This window comes from Hippopotamus amphibius, chromosome 2 (assembly GCF_030028045.1).
Source record: "Hippopotamus amphibius kiboko isolate mHipAmp2 chromosome 2, mHipAmp2.hap2, whole genome shotgun sequence".
Lineage (NCBI taxonomy): Eukaryota > Metazoa > Chordata > Mammalia > Artiodactyla > Hippopotamidae > Hippopotamus > Hippopotamus amphibius.
In genome coordinates this window covers 96,534,888-96,555,389 of record NC_080187.1, presented here as the reverse complement: position 1 = coordinate 96,555,389, position 20,502 = coordinate 96,534,888, and the positions used below count along the sequence as shown (strand labels likewise).

The following is a 20,502-nucleotide window of genomic DNA, read 5'->3' as shown; positions in this document are numbered from 1 at the left end:
AAGCATGTGATAGAGTTAACGTCAGGAAAATTAACAAGTTATATAAGAAAAGAAATGTAATTACTGAATACTACCTGACCCAGAAGTGAAAATATTTATATAGTCATCATAATGAAAACATTTTGGTATAATTGTGTTGGGAGGATGGGAAAAAATGGGTAAGTGAGAATAGAAAGTTAATAATGTCTAAAATTAATGATGTTAAAGCAGTGTAAATACATGGTTTAAAAATATGCAAGTAAATGTAAGAAGATAACAACTCAAAGAATTTAAGCTGGCTGTTTCCTCACTAAAAGATCACTTCCGTAGTTATTTTTCTTTTGTCATAAGCCTTCTAGCATGTTTGACAATTTATGTGTATGTATTTGAAAAATAACTTTAAAACTAGATGTACATGGAGAACATCTCAAGGAAATTCATCACTGTGTTTTGTGTGATTAGCACTTCAGATATGACTCCTATAAACTAATAACTCATAGTGTCCTTTTAAGGACTATCATATCAGTCGAACATACTAATTGAACGTGAACATATTTGGTTTAACATTAGCCAGTTTAGCCATTCAGACATGTAGAAGGAATCAGATATTCCAGGTCATGGCCGTACCAGAGGAGGATGTTAACAAAGCACCACCAGGCTTCTGTATGGAAAATAAAACTAAAAAAAGAAAGAGCATCTGAATCATTGGCTGAGCATCCAGATAATTTTCACAAAGCTAGAAACCTTAAAAGCTGTTTAACTTGTTAGACTCTTTGCACATTATTTTACTAATATTGACAAATTGGTTTCTAGCGTTACAGGTGATGAGAAGGAAAGATGATGTAGGCAGGATAATTGTTGCCTAGAGTAAGTGATGGCTGATAGTAAGAGAAGAGACAGATAGCTCTAACAAATTCCAGCACAGGCGTTTAGAAAGAATGGTCCATTGCCATATGGATATAAAGATTCCAAAACAGCTTTATAGTCCTTTTGAGGGGTTGTTTGTGACAGCTCTATTATGTTGGCATTGACCTAGCCAGTCCAGTGCAGCCATTTAGTGCCAAGGAGTTTTCACAGTTAGCCATTTTGCCATTTAGTATTGCTTATGTAAAATATCTCCTGATTGCATCCCTGAACCTGACCTTAAGTCTGATACAAACCTAAAGGATAGGAATCAAGAATTAGATGTGGAGTAAGGTAGATGAGGTTATGATTTGAATCACTTCTGCCATGCACTGTACAATAGGATGGCATATAAGTTCCACAGTTGCCAGACTCAGAAAGGGCCATCGGTCATTTTAAATAAGATATCTTTTGGTTCCCTTGAGAATTCACTTTTATCTTTACTGGGTTTTTTTTTTCTAAGATTCTTTGCTTTTCTCCCTCTTCTCCTTCCACTGACAGCCCCCCAACACAAGTTACATTGGTCAAACATTTATTTCTAATTGATAAATAGATGTCTGCTATAATGGAATTTAAGTGTGTTTTTCATGTGAGAACCTCAAGGATGAACACCTGACTTGTACGTTTGATTCTGTTACTTTAGTTGATCGGATGTTAGTCACAGAGTGGAGGAGAATTCGATATCTGTCTTTCTCTTTAATCCTACATATTTGCTTTTCTTTTCTGTTTTTTTTTTTTTTGGGGGGGGTACACCAAGTTCAATCATCTGTTTTTATACACATATCCCCATATTCCCTCCCTTCCATGACTCCCCCCACCTCGAGTCCCCCCCACCCTCCCTGCCCCAGTCCTCTAAGGCATCTTCCATCCTCGAGTTGGACTCCCTTTGTTATACAACAGCTTCCCACTGACTATCTGTTTTACAGTTGGTAGTATATATATGTCTGTGCTACTCTCTCGCTTCGTCTCAGCTTCCCCTTTACCCCCGCCCCCTCCCAAACCTCGAGTTCTCCAGTCCATTCTCTGTATCTGCGTCCTTGTTCTTGTCACTGAGTTCATCAGTACCATTTTTAGATTCCATATATGTGAGTTAGCATACAATATTTGTCTTTCTCTTTCTGACTTACTTCACTCTGTATGACAGACTGTAGTTCTATCCACCTCATTACATATAGCTCCATCTCATCCCTTTTTATAGCTGAGTAATATTCCATTGTATATATATGCCACATATTCTTTATCCATTCATTTGTTGTTGGGCATTTAGGTTGCTTCCATGTCCTGGCTATTGTAAATAGTGCTGCAGTAAACATTATGGTACAAGTTTCTTTTGGGATTATGGTTTTCTTTGGGTATATGCCCAGGAGTGGGATTACTGGATCATATGGTAGTTCTATTTGTAGTTTTTTAAGGAACCTCCAAATTGTTTTCCATAGTGGCTGTACCAACTTACATTCCCACCAACAGTGCAGGAGAGTTCCCTTTTCTCCACACCCTCTCCAACATTTGTTGTTTCCAGATTTTGTGATGATGGCCATTCTGATTGGTGTGAGGTGATACCTCATTGTGGCTTTGACTTGCATTTCTCTGATGATTAGTGATGTTGAACATCTTTTCATGTGTTTGTTGGCCATCTGTATGTCTTCTTTGGAGGAATGTCTATTTAGGTCTTCCGACCATTTGTGGATTGGGTTATTTGCTTTTTTGGTATGAAGCTTCATGAGCTGCTTGTATATTTTGGAGGTTAATCCTTTGTCCGTTGTTTCATAGGCAATTATTTGTTTTTTTTTTTTTAGAGGAAGTCCACAAATGAAGGGGACACCCCATTTTAAGGAAGAACAGTGTGCTCCAGCATTAAATTTAGAGATGAGGAAAATATTGGATTTGCAAGCACCCATCATGAGGTATAGTACTTTGGTTAACTTTAGCATTTTGTGATGACAGTATACAGTGTAGTTTGTTAACCACATGAGCAATAAGAAAGTGGATTTTATTTCTCTTCATTGAAGATCATTTTTTTTAGTCCTAGAAATTCTTAATTAGCCTCTATAAAAAATGTAAAATTTTACAGATGGTACGTTATTATACTTAAATTACTGTAATAAAGCTCACAGTTTGAGTGTAACAACTGTAATTTTATTTAGAAATCTGTATTTTTTGATAAGATCTAGAATTGTTTGAATGGTATAATAGTCCATGTTACTTAAAAAGAAACTCATGCATTTGTAAAAACATTGAGGGCACTCTTGAAAAAACTTCCCAAATATGTTGTTGGGTAAAACAAGCAAGATATACTGTACATAATAATGCTACTGTTTTTTTGTTTTTGTTTTTGTTTTTAAAGCTAGCTGTTGGTGGTAGAGTATGTGTCATTCTGGAAGAATACATAAGAAACTGGGCATGAGAACTGAGTGGCTGGGGGGACAGGTTTGGGAAAAAGACTTTTTACTGTGTACTCTTACGATAAGTATTTGACCTATATGGTTGCAGTAGTGAATATATTAAACTGTGTGAGTGTAATACCTTTGTTTTTTAAAATCCTTTTGATTCACAGTTCTAATGAAAGGCTTTTTTCATCATTTCTCTTGTTAGAACATACAGTACAGATACTAGAACATATTAAATAGAATTGTATGCAAGTGGCTGGCTATTGTCTTGCCTTGTTTAATCTTTTTTTACTTTTAATTCTCCTTAGAGAAAAAGAATGCCTTTTTTGTTGTTGTTTTTATTCGTTTAAATGTGATCATGGCTACAAAAGATTGAGTTCAGGTTACTCTTCATCTCAGATTTTATTTCAGCACAGAAATCCTTTTCAAGAATGTAACTTCGTAAGGAATTTTGAATGTCTGGGTACCAAGCCAGATGGAACTGTAACAAACATGGCTTTCTACCTCCACCTGGTGGCAAAAACTGTATGGTTCATGGAAATGGGATAGAAAAAGAGCCTTTAAAAAAAGAATTCCTCCTATCTTGTACAAGTTTAACTTGACAGGTGCTAGTTTTTAATCTACTAATTTAGGTGATTGGAAATCTCTAAGGTTTCTCTCAAACTTCAGTAAAATAATTGCTTTTCAGAGCAGTATTATTATTAGCACCTATAACATGTACCCCCTGGAAATTTGATTGGAGAATTCCTGTATAATTTTGAATTGAGCAAGGAGGCATGAAGCTTGGGCTTTTAGTCAGCTGTTTTCCCTTCCACTACTAAAAATAAGTCAAATAAAGTTAGGGACAATGATTGTGCTGTTGCTTATAGGCATAAAATCGCAAGAGTACTGCCATCTTTTAATTTTTGATTGAAAAAAGAATAGGATTAATGGTAAGCATCTACCCCTTGTTATTTTTTTTAAAATTTATTTATTTTATTCTCTGTTGGGTCTTTTTTGCTGTGTGCGGGCTTTCTTTTTAGTTGCGGTGAGTGGGGGCTACTCTTCGTTGTGGTGCGTGGGCTCCTCCTTGCCGTGGCTTCTCTTGTTGTGGAGCACAGGCTCTAGGTGTGTGGGCTTCAGTAGTTGCAGCACATGGGCTCAATAGTTGGGGCTCCCGGGCTCTAAAGCGCAGGCTCAGTAGTTGTGGCGCACGGGCTTAGTTGTTCTGTGGCATGTGGGATCTTCCTGGGGCAGGGATTGAACCTGTGTCCCCTGCATTGGCAGGTGGATTCTCAACCACTGAGCCACCTAGGAAGCCCTACCACTTGTTATTAATTGAGAATAGAGAATGTTTAGAAAGTAAAAAGTACTAATATAATTTATAATTAAAATTCTATTTCTAACTAATACTACATAATAAATACTAATAAATCTTTCTTCTTCCCAGGCACTTAGAAAGCCCCATGTAGTTTGTATAGTATTTAACATTAATTAGGTAGTAAACATGTTTACATATTTGAAAATTGGTGATTATGAATTATATATTTCCTATTAAGAATATTTGATTAATCAGACTCCAAAATCCTATTATTCTACTTCTAAGATCCTAAATTAAACAACAACAGCAATTAACAAACACCTCTGGGATACCACATAGCTGTTAGTAAAGCCCATAGAAGTCAGTGATTGAAGAGGCTCTCTAAAGGTATAACTTAGAGTATATTTATGTGTATTTTGTGTGTACGTACACCCAGGGGTGATTTTCAATAAAAATCAGTACAGCATGTAAAGATATAGGATATCAGTTATTGATACAGGGTCCCGACATCCTCCAGGTACCAGGAATTAACCCTTTAGTTCTTGAATCTTTGTGAGAACGGGAATCAGTGGTGGGGGCAGACACTTGGGTGACTTGGAATAAGGCCCATTTACTAAACTTTATGGAAGTATTTAGTACTTTTACATCTGACATCAGCCTTTAATTGAAAGTTTGTTTACTTTCTGTTGTTTAATTGAAAGTTTACTTTCAATTAAATGAGGAGGATCTGTCATTTTGTATAAATTGTTTATTGTGTTTGTCACAGTTATTTTAAAGTCATTGTTAACTCCATCATCAGGATTGTTTGAGTCTGTTTACATTGACGCATTTTTTTCTCTTAACTTTAGGTTACCTTTTCCTGTTTATTCAGACATCTGTCTTGTTTTTTGTCACAGCACTGTGGATGATATTGTGGTAGAGATTCTGAATTCTGTTAACTTTGTCAGAGGAGTGTTAAGTTTTGCCTAGCAGGCAGTTAAATTACCGGAGGGTAACCTTGATTTTATTCCTAACCACCATATGCAGTGATCCTTCTAGGGAGATAGGAGCAGGGGAGAGGGACAATGTAGTTTGAAAAAACCTAGGCTGACTCCTGCTGAATGAAAATCACTGGTAAACCAATGACCACTACTGAATTGCCTCTCTTGACATGTAGTAGTAGATCTGAAACATAAAGTTTTTGTATTCTGTCTGCCACATGCTACACATAAATTTTACCACTAAAGCATAACTTTGAAATAAAAGAATATATAATACTTTAAAAGATGAACTTTCTTTAAACTGGGAATTGTAATTGAAGTCCAAGAGATGGAACTCAGTAAGGGGACATGTTATTCTAATCTTTTTTAATATTTTCATAGTTGGGGTGAAAATATACTGAATTCTTCCTTATCTGAAATACATGATGGGATAAGTCATTGAACTCAACTTTCCAAAGAGTTGAAGGTTAAAGAAAACATTAAAAACATTCTTTTCACCATTATGGATTAAAATATTTCTGAAATAGACTCAACTTCTTAAGTATGAAAGGAAATTTAACACTATATAGTAGAGTATATACTGTGGACATAACATTTTTCATCTTTTCTTACACTTAAATTTTTTTATAGTGTTTGAGACTCTTGAGTACTCTTTCTTAAATCCATCTTATTCCCTTGGCTTTCTTGATACCAGTTTCCACTGGTTCTCTCTCTTTCTCTCTGCCAGTATCTTTGTCGCCTCACTTTTGGATTCCCCTTCCCTCTTGACCTTCCTCCCACAAACATTTGGTGCCAGATGTAACTGACATTGCCCTGGGGGGCTTGGCATTATAGGATTAAACAAATTAGGCATTTATTGCCCTGCGGTTCGTAATTGTCAGATTTCTTTGCAAGTATCAATAAATGCTGATATCTCACTACATAATTACTTTTCAGTGCTTAGTCAACTGAGAGGTCTTCTAAAGGGAGAAACTATTTTATTCACCTCCGAATCTCCAGCACAGCACAGCGCCTGTGACAGAGCCCAGCTTAATAAATGTTTGTTGAATGGGTGCACAATGTGAGATTCTGTGATACCTTAGAAATACTGTGGTCTAGAACTGTGCTCTTCACTACAGTAGCCACTAGTCAAATGAAGTGATTTAAATGTAAATTATAGATAAAATAAACAAAGTTAAAAATGTAGTTCTTCTGTCACACTAGCCATATTTCAAGTGTCCAGTCACCACATCTGGCTCGTGGCTAGCGTTTCGGATAGTATAGATACAGAACATTTCTACCACTGGTGAAAGTTCTCTTGGTCACGGTTAGAGGATTGTTACCTCTGCACTCCATGGTTCCAGGTTGCCATCCTATCATTAGTTGTTTTCATGGTTTCTCTGCCTCTTTCATTTCTCATCAGCTGTGACTTATCCATCCACCTTCTCATTTGCTGTTTCATTTGTCTAGTTTTTTATAAATTTATTTAGTTATTTATTATTTATTTTTTATTTATTGGCTGCATTGGGTCTTTGTTGCTGCTTTCTGTAGTGTTGGGCTTTCTGTAGTTGCAGAGATTGGGGGCTACTCTTTGTTGTGGTGTGCGGGCTTCTCATTGCAGTGGCGTCTCTTGTTGCGGAGCACGGGCTCTAGGTGCTCGGGCTTCACCAGTTGCAACTCGAGGGCTCTAGAGTGCAGGCTCAGTAGTGTGGTGCATGGGCTTAGTTGCTCTGCGGCATGTGGGATCTTCCCGGACCAGGGCTCACACCCGTGTCCCCTCCATTAGCAGGCGGATTCTTAACCACTGTGTCACCACAGAAGCCCAGTATGTCTAGGTTTTAAACTCAGTTCATCAGGTTTGTGACTACAGCAACCCATGGTCTTTCTTTCTTTCTTTTTTTTTAGAATTTCTGATTTTAGATTGAATTATGCATAGATAAAGCTACTATATAGCTAAATTGTACATAAATGGCAGTTTTGTAAGTGATTTTGTGATCTTTGCATGAATATTCTCCAGAGAAATTATACTCATATTTATTGCTTTCCCCTATTTCTTCTTAGAAGGTGATTGATTCTAAATTACTTACTTCCCTACAGTTTGCAGTCTGTGCTGGAAGATCTCCTGGTTGCTACTTCTGATGGACTTCTTCATCTTATTCACTGGGAAGGAATGACGAATGGGAGAAAAGCTATTAATCTTTGTACAGTACCCTTTTCAGTAGACCTGCAGTCATCTAGAGGTAGTTAGAGTTTTTGCATTACATAGAACCAGATGTTTAATATTTATAGAATCTAGTTAGATATTTTCTATGAATGAACCTTGGTTTTTCTACTTTGGTATTAATTATACAAGGGAGGAAAGAGAGAGATTTTGTGTGTGTGTGTGTGAGAGAGAGAGAGAGAGAGAGAGAGAGAGGAGGAAGGAGTAGCTTAATTGTTTAGTGTTGTTAGGTCATTATTTTTGCCCTTTTAACTGTCCTTACATGGTTTGCAAAAATGTAAGAGAATTAATTTACTATATTCATATTCAGTATTTCATGTGCTTATTTTTTCATCAGCAGGTTCATTCCTGGGCTTTGCAGATGTGCACATTAGAGACATGGAATACTGTGCCACACTTGATGGGTTTGCTGTTGTGTTTAATGATGGTAAAGTTGGATTTATTACACCAGTGTCAAGTAGATTTACTGCAGAGGTATGACTTACTTTGAATGTTTATTTTTTATTTTTGCATTTATTAAGTTTAGTCTTTATTAAATCCCTCCCCTATTTTCCTTAAGATTTTAGGGGTTGTTAATTAATTTTTTATAAAAACTATACATATAAATAGTATAAGTAGACAATTCTGTTGACATGTTAATGAAAAATGATAGTTCCTTTCCTCCTGCCTGCTCTTTTCATGCCCAGTTTTCATTCTCAGAGGCAACTACTTTTTATTCCTTTATTGATTATTTTGCTGTTATCTCCACTACTCTGAGTATTACCTGTAATTTTTAGTTCTTAGACTGTGTTTATTGACTTCCCATTATGGAAAATGACCATTTACTTCCCTCTTCCTTGTTCCCACCATGTCCGTGTAAGTTCTTCCCATCTTCCCAATATAGTTATTGTGATTTTTATTATATTAGTATCTGTTTCATCTTCTTGAATAAACTTCTCTTGGAGCCTTCAGGACGGATTGCTCACTATACATACTTTAACACAGTTGCATTTTGGGGCTGTCCATCATCATCATCCTGTGGATTCCCTGTATTCTTTTCTTTTTAGATCCTTTCAGAGTTAATGGTTAATTAATATTTAATTAGGTTAATATATGAATTTGGTTGCTGTGACAGAGACTCATAAATTTGGGTTCACTGAAGGCTTTGTGGGGTCTGGTGGGCTTGGTGGACTGTGGTGTTCATCATAGAGCTAACTGGGTTATTTCCTTTCCTCCCTTCTCCATATCCAGTGCTTGTTGGAGAAGAGTCCTTCAGTCTTTCCCAGAGAATATGTACCCGGCTGGCCCAGTATTTTGGGGTTTGAGTTATGGAAGAATTAGACTAGAGCGTCCAAATTCAGGATGTAAACTCCCACGTATCCCTATTTTCAGTGTGGTATAGAGATCACTGGGATTTTTGTTTTGTTTTTCTCCAAAGAAAAACTCCCATTTTCTATTGGAGTGGAGGGGTGGGTATTTCTTAGCTGCTCAGACTGGGGAGATACCCTAGGCAGACCTAGCTACTGATTAGACAGGCTTTGAGCCAATCTTATGGGTTTTAGTTGAGCTTTTGAGAGACATTTAAATTCCCAAGCCTCTTCTGTACCCTGCAATGTAAATTTGGCTGTTTTTCAACATCATTACTGCTAGTTAAGGATTCTGTTCATCCACTTGCTTCCCAGCTTCCAGAATTTTCTTATACTACCTTCTCTCCCATTCTTCGTCCTTGCTAACTTATGCACCTTGAAAAAAATCTTTTCTGTTATAAAAGTTAGGGTTTTAAGAGTCAGAGAAGCCGAATATTCATGTTCAGTCTGCTCTCAGCAGAATATTTAGCTTCTCTGGAAAGGATTTTAAGTTTTTAAGGGCATAGTTTTCTATATGGTATCAGCTTTCTCTCTCTGATTAATTTCACGTAGCATAATGCCCTCAAGGTCTGTCCATGTTGTTGCAGAAAGCAAGATTTCATTCTTCTTTATGGCTAAATAATATAGTTGACTCTTGAGCAACATAGGTTTGAACTGCGCAGGTCCACTTATACCTGGATTTTTTTTTAGTGAATACATACTCAGTACTCTATGATCAGCGACTGATTGAATCCACAGATGCAGAACCAGGGATATGGAGAGCTAACTGTAAGGCTGTATGTCATTTTCAGCTCTGCTTGGGGGTACCCCTAACCCCCATGTTGTTTAAGGGTCAACCGTATTCCATTTTGTGTGTGTGTGTGTGTGCACGTGCACGTGCGTGTGTGTATACCAAATTTTCTTTATCCATTCATCCATGCTGCCTTGAACATGGGGTACAGATATCTTTTCAAGTTAGCGGGTTTTTTTGTTTTTGTTTTTGGATAAATGCTCAGAAGTGGAATTCCTGGATCATATGGTAGTTCTATTTTTAGTTTTTTGAGGATGCGCCATACTGTTTTCTGTAGTGGCTGGACCAGTTTACATTCCCAGCAACAGTGCACAAGGGTTCCCTTTTCTCCACATCCTCCCAGCACTTATTATTTCTTGTCTTTTTGATAATAGCCATTCTGACAGGTGTGAGGTGATAGCTCATTGTGGGTTTGGTTTGCATTTTCCTGGTGTTAGTGATGTTGAGCATCTTTTCAGGTACTTTTTGGCCATCTCTGTGTGTTCTTTAGAGAAATGTCATTCAGATCATCTGCCCGTTTTTTAATCAGTTTTTTTTTTGCTATTAAATGTATGAGTTCTTTATATATTTTGGATATAACTTTTTTATCACATATATGATTTGCAATAATTTTCTCCCATTCAGTAGGTTGCCTTTTCATTTTGTTGATGTATGTTTAGGATTTAAATGTTTTTACTGAAAACAAAAATATTAGAGCTGGAAAGTGATTGACTCATTTCTGAATGTAAGCTTTATTAGTATTTGGTTAAAGAAAATTTTCAGTAAATTAAGGATTTAAAAAGTAATGGAAAGTAGACAGACATTATGAAATAAGTTGTAAGTAGAAAATATAAATTACAAGAAAACAATACGTATGTATTATTGGTAATTGGGAAATATACTAATGGCATATTAGACACTATTTAAGTGCTTTATAAAAATTCTGTTTGGCACTGTTTAATACAGTTAACAGATGTGTTAAAATATGTCAGGTTATGCCCCTCCTCTCTCAGAACCCTTCGGTAGGACTAGACAGTTAGGACAAAACCTGCTGAGGACAACTAGAAAAGCTGGAGAAAACATTTTTTGAATGTGCTTAAAGGCTTTGGAGAGCTGACAAGACAGTAAGAATCACCAGGCCAGGGGAGGCCAGAGGCCTGGTGCGCTAAAAGCCTGCTGTTTGACATGACAATGAGCGTGAACAAACAAGGCTATGTGCGACAACAGGGACGAATCTCACACACGTTTAGTGGAAGCAGCTAGACGCAAAAAAGTATGTGCTATGATTCTATTTTATATAAAACTGAAGCAGCTCTGAATTAGAGTTTGTACAAATACATGTTTAAGTGTTAGTGGTTTAAAGGAAAAGAAGGAAGTGATTACCATGTAAGTCTGAATATTGATTACTTTTGTGGTAGGGGTGAGGGTATATTGATCAGGAGTGACACTGTTGAGGGACTTTTGGGTAGTGATAATCCCTAGTGTAAGTGGTAATTTCACAAGCGTTTACTTTGTGGTATTATTGTGATGTACATTTTTGGTTTTGGCATTTTTCTCTAATGTATTATAATTCATAATAGAAAGGGTTAAAAAAATTAGACACTCCAAATGACTCCCCATATATGAACTGGAGAAAAAGCCAAAGTTCTTATGGTGACTTTCAAAGCCCTATAAATCTGGCCTCCTATTTTATGTTACCTCATGTACTACTTCTCCTTCCGCCATTCCACTCCACTCCATCTACACAGGCCTCTTTGATGTTCTTTGAACGTGCCAGAAATGCTGTATGACAGGGCCTTTCCACTGCTGTATCTCCTTCAGTACTCTCCACTGTCATAGGGAAAACCGTTTAATATGACATCCTTCCCCCATGCACTCTTCTCCATAACTGCTTTATTTTTTGTAGCATTTACCAGCCTCCCATGTAATACAATACAGTTTTTTAAACTCGTCAGTCTCTTAACAAATGTAAGACAGGGATATAGCTAGGGATTTTGGTATGTTTGAAGATCTGCAGCATCCTCGGCACCCGGAGCAGTACCTGGTGAATAGTGGGCACCTGGAGAATTTTTGTTACAGGGATGAATAAATGAATTTCAGTCTAGGCAGTAGTCCAAAGAAATAATGCTCAGTGCTATCTTTGCCATTTTTTGTTATCTAAAATCATATCTAGTTTTATTAAAATTGAAGAATAAATAAAATTCCTACAAAGAAGCAAATATTCTGTATTTAGATAGTAGATTCTATAGTTTATTTAGGAATTGAATAAAATCTATAGTATTATATTTCAAACAGTTTAATTATATTGGGTCATCTAATTTTACTGTTGTGATAATCCAAAAATAAAGTGCTGTAATGTAGTGTGCTAATTTTTGTGCTTACTAAACTAACAGTCATGATGACCTTTGCCTTAGAAAGTTATGATCTAAGATGTTCTTAATTTGACAAATAAAAACAGACAGTGGAACTGAATCTGTTCTGTGTCTGTATTCAAAATTAAGTAGCATATAAAGCTTAATAATAGGGCTTCCCTGGTGACACAGTGATTTAGAATCCACCTGCCAATGCAGGGGACACCGGTTCGAGCCCTGGTCCGGGAAGATCCCACATGCCTCGGAGCAGCTAAGCCTGTGCGCCACAACTACCAAAGCTCACGAGCCTAGAGCCCATGCTCCACAGCAAGAGAAGCCACTGCAGTGAGAAACTGGCGCACCACAACGAAGAGTAGCCCCTGCTTGTCACAACTAGAGAAAACCTGTGCACAGCAACAAAGACCCAACACAGCCAAAAATAAAAAAAATTTTTTAAAAAGCTTAATAATAGTATCGTTCATTTATTGCAGCTAAACTTGTTGAATTCTAGGCATTATGTTGAGTGGGTTTACATGTAAGTTCTCATTTGATCTTCAGAACACTCTAAGAGGTAATTTACAGATAAGAAGACTGAAGCTTGAAAGGTCAGATAATCATTTTAGTAAGTGAATGGTAGATCTGAGATGTTATGTCAGGTAATTAATAGATACCATGCTATTAATTATGAACCATTATACTATAAAGCAGAGGTATAATAGCGAATAGTAAGCAACTGACAAATCATTCATCATTTCTAAAGGATAAATCAGATAAAATTGACTTTTCAGTTGATTGGGAAAGTTAAACACTGTGCTCGGTGACAAGAATAATAATAATGAGCAAATCAGATGCAGTTTCTACCATCAAGAGGTTTACGTTTTAATAGGAAGGTCATCTTCATTTAATTTGAATTTAGAGATCAGATATCCATTTTTTAGTGTTTTATAAGTAGATTAGCACTGGACTGAGCTCATTTGGGACTGTCTGTTGAACCAGTTAATGAAATTGGGGTTTTAAGGGAGAAAATCCAGATAGTAGTGCTGATGGGATATTTTCCGACCCAGATGAAACCATATAAAGCACCATATAAAGCCTTATGACACTATGTTTGTTGAAGGATAATTATATTGATTAAAGTCTATTTGGAGAACACACTTTAAATCTTAACTATTTTTCTTAATTTTAGCAGCTTCATGGAGTTTGGCCACAAGATGTTGTTGACGGAACTTGTGTAGCAGTAAATAACAAGTATCGACTAATGGCATTTGGTTGTGCAAGGTAATTAATATAGATGTCTGCATTTTAAGACTTACTGCCAAAAATAATGTTTTTTTTTTAAAAATGTAGGATGTTCTTAACACACTTAGGAACTTTGTTGTGCGTTTCATAATTTATGAATCATCCTTAGTATAAAATGTAAAAGTATTTTAATAGATTGAAATCTAAAGGGCAGATTTTGGAGATTGGGTGTTTTAATTTGTGAAAGTGAGCTTTTTTCAGTGGTAGAAAGTTGAGTCACAAGATTAAATCAGTTAAAATTTAGGTTCTTTATTGTTTAAAAAAAGATCAGGAAAATGTTTTCTTTTTTTGAAATAATCCTTTCTTTTTAAGACGTCAGTATTGACTTGCCTTTGAATTAGCGGGCATGCCTTAGTTAACAAATTTAAAGCTCATACATAAAATTAGTTTCTTGCTTTCATTCAAATAATGCAGGTTTTAGAAGTAAAATTGAATACAGATTATTCATTCAGCAAATATATTTGTGTCTGCCATGTACCAGGCACAATTCTAAGCACTTGGGATATGTTAGAAAACAAATATACCTGACTGTGTTGAGCTTTATATTTTAGCTGAAATGAAAAGATTATATCAGATACTGAGAGTAATGTCTTAACAATGTGTATAGTGCTTTTTTGTCTTCAAAACTCTTTCTTAAATATAAAATTCCATTTTGACTTCAAAATGTGGCTTAGTGGTTCTGTAGAACATAACACCTAGTACACTTTCCAGCTATATCAGGGTAAATATCAAAGTATTTCTATCAGTGTAAGTAATACACGTTATAAATCACTGCCTTCATTACACCCTCAATCTGTTTGTGAAGTGGGAAATCTTTATCCTCAACACACTGCTTCTCACTGAGGAGATAAATGTAGAAAGTAAATTTAACTTAGTGTGAGAGAAAAAGGAAAGTGGGTTTTTCTTCATTATTATGGATTTGATTTGGTCACATTTTGTTTAGTATTTTTAAATCTATGTTCATGAATATATTTGCTTATAGTTTTTCTTTTTTTTTCCTTCTTCTTCTTCTTCTTTTTTTTTTGCTCTCCTGGTTAACCAAGGTTATGCTTGTCTCATAAGACAAGTTGAGGAAGGATTTCTCTCTTTCCCTTCTCTGTTCATCTTGAATGTGTGGCTGAATATGTCGGGGAAGGCACCTGAGCCTAGGATTTTCTTTGTGGGAATTTTTTGGATTACTAATTCAATTCAGTTTTTAAATAGGCTGAAGATTTAGATTTTCTTTCTCTTCCTAAGTCATTTTGGCAAGTTGTATTTTTCTTAGAATTGGTTTCTTTCATATACAGTGTCAAATTTGTTGGCATAGAGTTTATAATTTTTTTTAACTTTCATATTGTAAAATAAAAACAAACAGGAAAGTGCATAGTCCAAATATTCACAGTTTTACAAATAATTATAATACAAACATCCATCTTTTCACAGCTTGGTCAAGAAATAGAACACTGCCAGCCAATATAAATTTTACCCCTGCTACATCCTTTATATGAATAGAATCGTATTCTGTGTTTTGTGTCTTGATTCTTTCAGTCAACATTGTGAATTCATCCATCTTATTTGCCAGTAACTGAAATCATTTATTTGGGATTGATTTATAAATAGTGTTTAGGGGTATGAATATATCATAATTTATCTGATTTCCTGTTAAGGACATTTACATTATTTCTTGGTGTCCAAAAAAGGAGACATTCTCTTATATAAATGCAACATCTTTAATGAAACACATGGGAAGTTCTCGTGTCTCTCCCTGCCCACTGTGGGTCTCTCCATGCACTAGGCCAACAGCCTCTGAGAGCTCCCACCCAAGTGCCCTGTGAGCCAGTGGGCGGCGGCCCTCACCAGGGACCCTCCAGTGGGCCCAGGGGGACAAAAGTGGCTCTAAATCCAGCACATGCGTATTGAAGCAAGTTAAAGGATTTAATATGAAGCAGAGAAACAGATAATGCCAAAAAGCAAGCAGTAGTTGGTACACATTTAGTGAGTGAGGCAGCATTTCCTTCTCCCACTGCTGTTGAGTTGGCGAAAATTAGTCAAATTCACTATGAAATGGAATACACCAAAGGTATTAGCGAATGAGGGTACCAGAAAAATTAAAGGTAGCACCACAAAATGCTGACCTGGAACAAGGATTCTGAGGAGTTTCAAATGCTAGTGTGATTATGCAGGTTCCAGAGAGAATAGTTGTCGCAGGAAATAATGAAGACATTACACTTTCAAGACCAGCAGATCTTGACCTTATACAGTCAACTCCCTTTAAACCTCTGGCACTAAAAATACCACCTCATGTCCTTATCCTGAGTGAAAGACCACTAGATTTCCTGGATTTAGAAAGATCTCCTTCAACTCCTCAAAATGAAGAAATCTGTGCAGTTGGCAGGCTAAAAAGAGAGCGCTCTATGAGTCAAAATGGACAGCTGGTCAGGACGACTCTATACCTGTTGTGTGGTGGGTCTGCTGCCACCACTTCTGATCCTCATCGTGACAGCGTCAGGTATGGCATTTCAAATATGGATACAACGATTGAAGGAACTTTCAGATGACATGACTGTTGTAGATGCAGTTTCATTAAGACGACAGATAATCAAACTAAATAGACATCTACAACTTCTGCAAGAGGAGAACAAAGAATATGCTAAAAGAGAAATGGTCATGTATTCAATTACTGTAGCATTCGCTGCTAGAGGTAACATCAGCTCTCAAAAACATTGTCTCAACAGCTGGAAATATAAAGAATTTGCAAACTTCTTAGTTTCTGTCCTTGCATTGTATGCCATTTTACAGCCAACGCCCTGAAAATGTCTCTCTCCCAGAAAGGAGGCAGGAAAGACTTATATTTGCAGAAGTAAAGGTATATTCTGTCACTCGACTGTACTTACTCTTAACTAGATCTGCCATAACACCTACTTAAAATTCTCCCTTTGCATGTTTTGTAAATAAGATCTAGTTTGTTTTGTTTTGTTTTTTTAAGGGATTTTTTTGCCTCATCAGTCTGCACAACTAATTCTATGAATGGGAGAGAGAGTATATAGAAAATGGATTTAGAGAAGTGTCTGTAAAGGAAAAATAATACTTTATGTTGTCCAGTTTCTCAAGCATTATTAGATTAAACAGTTTTAGTTAATAGACATTTTTGCATCCACATTTCAACACTACTGAAGTCATGGTCTGGTGTCTGATTTATTAAAAAATCAAGCCACCTCATGTTTCATGATCACTTTCAATAAAATAATTCCTAACATTTTTAGCAGTTTAAAATGTGGGCAAAATGTACATTTTTATTTTTGCTTTAGTTTTGCAGATGGTTTTCTTTAAAGTGTATTTTTGCTAAGTCATTGTGTGAATGATTTAAAAAACTACAGGGCTTCCTAGGTGGCGCAGTGGTTGAGAATCCACCTGCCAATGCAGGGGACACGGGTTCGATCCCTGCTCCAGGAAGATCCCACATGCCACGGAGCAACTAAGCCCGTGCGCCACAACTGTTGAGCCTGTGTGCTGCAACTACTGAAGCCCATGCGCCTAGAGCCCGTGCTCCACAAGAAGAGAAGCCATGGCAATGAGGAGCCTGTGCACCACAACAAAGAGTAGCCCCCACTCACTGCAACTAAAAAGGAAGCCCGCACACAGCAAAAAAGACCCAACACAGTCCATAAAATAAATAAATGAATAAATAAATAAATAAATTTAAAAAAATAAATAAAAATTAAAAACTACAGAATAAGGTACAAATGTGGTGTATTTAATAAACTGTCAACCCAAAAAAAAAAAACCACATGGGAAAATTAATGATAAATCCCCAATGAGATCTAATGCTCAATTCATATTCAAACTAACGGAATTTGTTACCAGATTTCCTTTATATCTCTTTTGTTTCAGTCAGAATCATTCAAAATTTATGAATTATATTTGGTTATTGTGTCTCTTTAATTACCTCTTTAATTTAGTGCCTATAAAAATCCTTATACCTTTTTTCTTATTTTTATGACAAACTTTTTTTTTGAGTCTAGGTCAGTTGTGTACAGAATAGCATACATTCTAAATGTGTCTCATTGTTTTCTCATAATGGCATTTAATTAGTTTCTCTAACACCAGTTTGAACCTTGATGGTGGTTCTTATTGAGCCAGTACAGTCAAATGAGTAGGAAGCTCATATCAGCATTTAGAGGAAACTCACAGAGACAGGAGCTGTGGTGTGTGTGCAGTTCTACATCACCTACATTCACGGCTAGCACCCAGGGATCTAGCAAGGCCAGATGTTAGGCTCCAGGATTCTAGCCCTTCTTCCAGGATAATGAAGGTGGGATCTTGGCTTTCAGCTGTTTAGTCACCTCAGTTTTCATGAGTTGGGAGAGTGCCAGCCCTTCTTATGGCATGATCCTGGGTTGATGTCAAAGTTTTGTGATTATAGCTGTGTGACATAACAGACTAGTGGTTTCTAGCCCTGATCTGCCAGTAGTTACCAGGATTAATTGCCTTGAACACCAGGTTGTAGCTGGTGTCCTTAGAGTTCTGTAAGAAGCCAACTTTCTTTTAGGATGCCAGTTTAAAACCTAATTCTTACCACTATATTTAAAGGTTTGATTAGATTCTAGTTAAACATTTTTGTCAAAGGTGATATTTTCTACTTCCTATGGCATCATGTAGCAATAATATTGAATTGTCTCAGTATTGATGATGCTAAATTTGATTACTTAGTGATAATAGCCATATACATCTTATAGAGATTTGGTTTTTGCTTTGAGATTAGTACGGAATGTCTTTTTAATGAAAAAATATTTTTCTCTTATGGTGGGCTTATGAGAAATGGAAGAAATAATTTAAAGACTATAGGCACTATAAATACTAATTGTCTCTACTGACTTAGCACCTACTTCTTATGTTAGAAACATCTGGACTCCTCACTGACTTGTTAGAGTTCAGCAGCCCAGAGCTAGCACTTCACATATGTTCGAGGCAAAGCAAAAATAAGTAAATACCTGCTAGCCACTTTGTACTATCTTTCAGCAAAGTATCTAATTGGGCAGGTAGTCTGGATAGATGTTTGTTCCAGGCACTTGGCTTCTGACTAAGTTGGAATAACAGAGCAGATTTTTCTCTCCCACCTAAAATAGCCAAGAAGATGGACAAAAATATGAAACAGGTGTTTTGAATTCAAGACATAGGATATCAGGCAAGAAAGAACAGTGATCCCTGAAAGATGAGAAACTAAATAATAAAACTCTTCAACTGCCCCAGCTTTAATTACTTTGAGAGAGTTTCTAGCACAAGGATGGGGAGACAGGGCCTGGCAGATTCCCTGGGTTGAGTGTGTGGAAATGAGTGTCTGGGAGACCAAAGCAGCTTGGGCTCACAGGCCAGACACCAGAGGAGAGAGTGGCAAAAAGAATGAACTCCAGAGAGCTGTAGAAGGTCTCTTTTGAGTATTAAATTGAAACATGGGGACTTCCCTGGTGGCACAGTGGTTATGAGTCCACCTGCCAATGCAGGGGACATAGGTTTGATTCCTGGCTCAGGAAGATCCCACATGCCACAGAGCAACTAAGCCCATGCGCCACAACTACTAAACCTGTGCTCTAGAGCCTGTGAGCCACAACTATGGAGCCCACGTGCCACAACTGTTGAAGCCCATGTGCCTAGAGCCCATGCTCTGCAACAAGAGAAGCCACCACAATGAGAAGCCCGTGCACCACAATAAAGAGTAGACCCCGCTTGTCATAACTAGAGAAAAGCCCATGCACAACAGTGAAGACTCAATACAGCCAATAAATAAATACATAAATTAAAAAAAAAAATTGAAACATGGAAAATAAAAGACCCAAAACAAACATTACAGAAGAAAAGATTAGTAAACTTGAAGAACATAGCAAGAGAAATGATACAAAATGAAACACGGAGAGAGAAAAGAAAATTTAAAAACAGAGCACAGGAGAGCTCTGGGTTAACTTCAAGTGGCCTGTTATTGAAAGTATTTTATTTAGTCCCCATCCTGATCCTTGAGAAGAGTGAGGCCTGGCTGGAAACTGATCAAAGCTCCTGTGAGGAGACCATCTGACTTCTCCTACCTTGAAGGAGCCTGCACAGGGGTCAGAATATTGTGGCAGTAATTAGCTAGTGTCATCCTGATGTGTGCAAAAGCAGCCTTGGATTTAAATTATTTTAAAAACAACATTTATGTTAAGTTTTTTATCTGAGAATAGTTCTGTAAGCAGAAATGGTAGTTTTTTATGATCATTTTAGTTCAATTTTGAAATGTAGCTTAGGTGTAATATACAAATTGTTTTGGTTTCTGGCCCTTTGTAAGTTTGACCTTTTTAAAGATTTTTTAATGGAATAATGACACATACCATTTTATATGAGTATGTGACATCAGGCACTTTATTGCTGGACCTCAGTGGGGTGAGTTTACCGCCTACTTTTCTGGAGTGTTGAAGGGAAGACTGGAGGGCTTCCTGGAGGAGGCTGGGAATGGGAGGGGTCAGGTTGAGAAGGAGGAGGCCAGCAGTGAGCCATTGCACACTGGGGCAAGGGGTGGGGGCCAGCGACTCCCCTAGGCTTAGTTTTGTAATGATTTGTATAGGAATAAACACACCTAAGCTCTTAAAAATAAAAAAATAAAAAAAAGTATGTATCATGTATACATACAAAAGATATAAGGTAAAAAAATAACAAAATGAAAATTTCTATGAATTATTATCCAGCATGAGAAATAGCATATTACCAATACTGAACTGATGAAGACCCTGCTTGCCCTTCTTCTTTAATATTCCCCTTTCTCCACCAGGGCAGTTACTAATCTAGAATTTGTGTACATTAGCTCTCTGTTGTATTTTTACCACAGTTGTATTTAACTACTATATTTTGAATGTTTTTCACAGTATAGAACTGGAATTATACTGTTTATTAGGTAGATAGATAGATAGGTGGGTAGATAGATATGCTGTCCATTTTAATGCACATGACAAAAATTCATTTTTAATACTATATGGTATACTGC

General features: G+C 36.7%; 1 protein-coding gene across 4 annotated transcripts in view; it reads left to right on the top strand.

Annotated features, from left to right (window-relative positions):
* The window catches only part of RIC1 (RIC1 homolog, RAB6A GEF complex partner 1), a 129,000-nt gene that overhangs the window by 72,899 nt on the left and 35,599 nt on the right, over nucleotides 1–20,502 (top strand). For 2 of the 4 annotated variants that reach the window (XM_057720555.1, XM_057720552.1), the window contains exons 4-7: nucleotides 2,679–2,786; nucleotides 7,626–7,768; nucleotides 8,087–8,223; nucleotides 13,402–13,493. In XM_057720555.1, coding sequence (XP_057576538.1) covers nucleotides 2,679–2,786; nucleotides 7,626–7,768; nucleotides 8,087–8,223; nucleotides 13,402–13,493 — 480 coding nt within the window. The remainder of the gene's footprint in view (nucleotides 1–2,678; nucleotides 2,787–7,625; nucleotides 7,769–8,086; nucleotides 8,224–13,401; nucleotides 13,494–20,502) is intronic. The other 2 variants (XM_057720553.1, XM_057720554.1) reach the window with 2 other exon arrangements.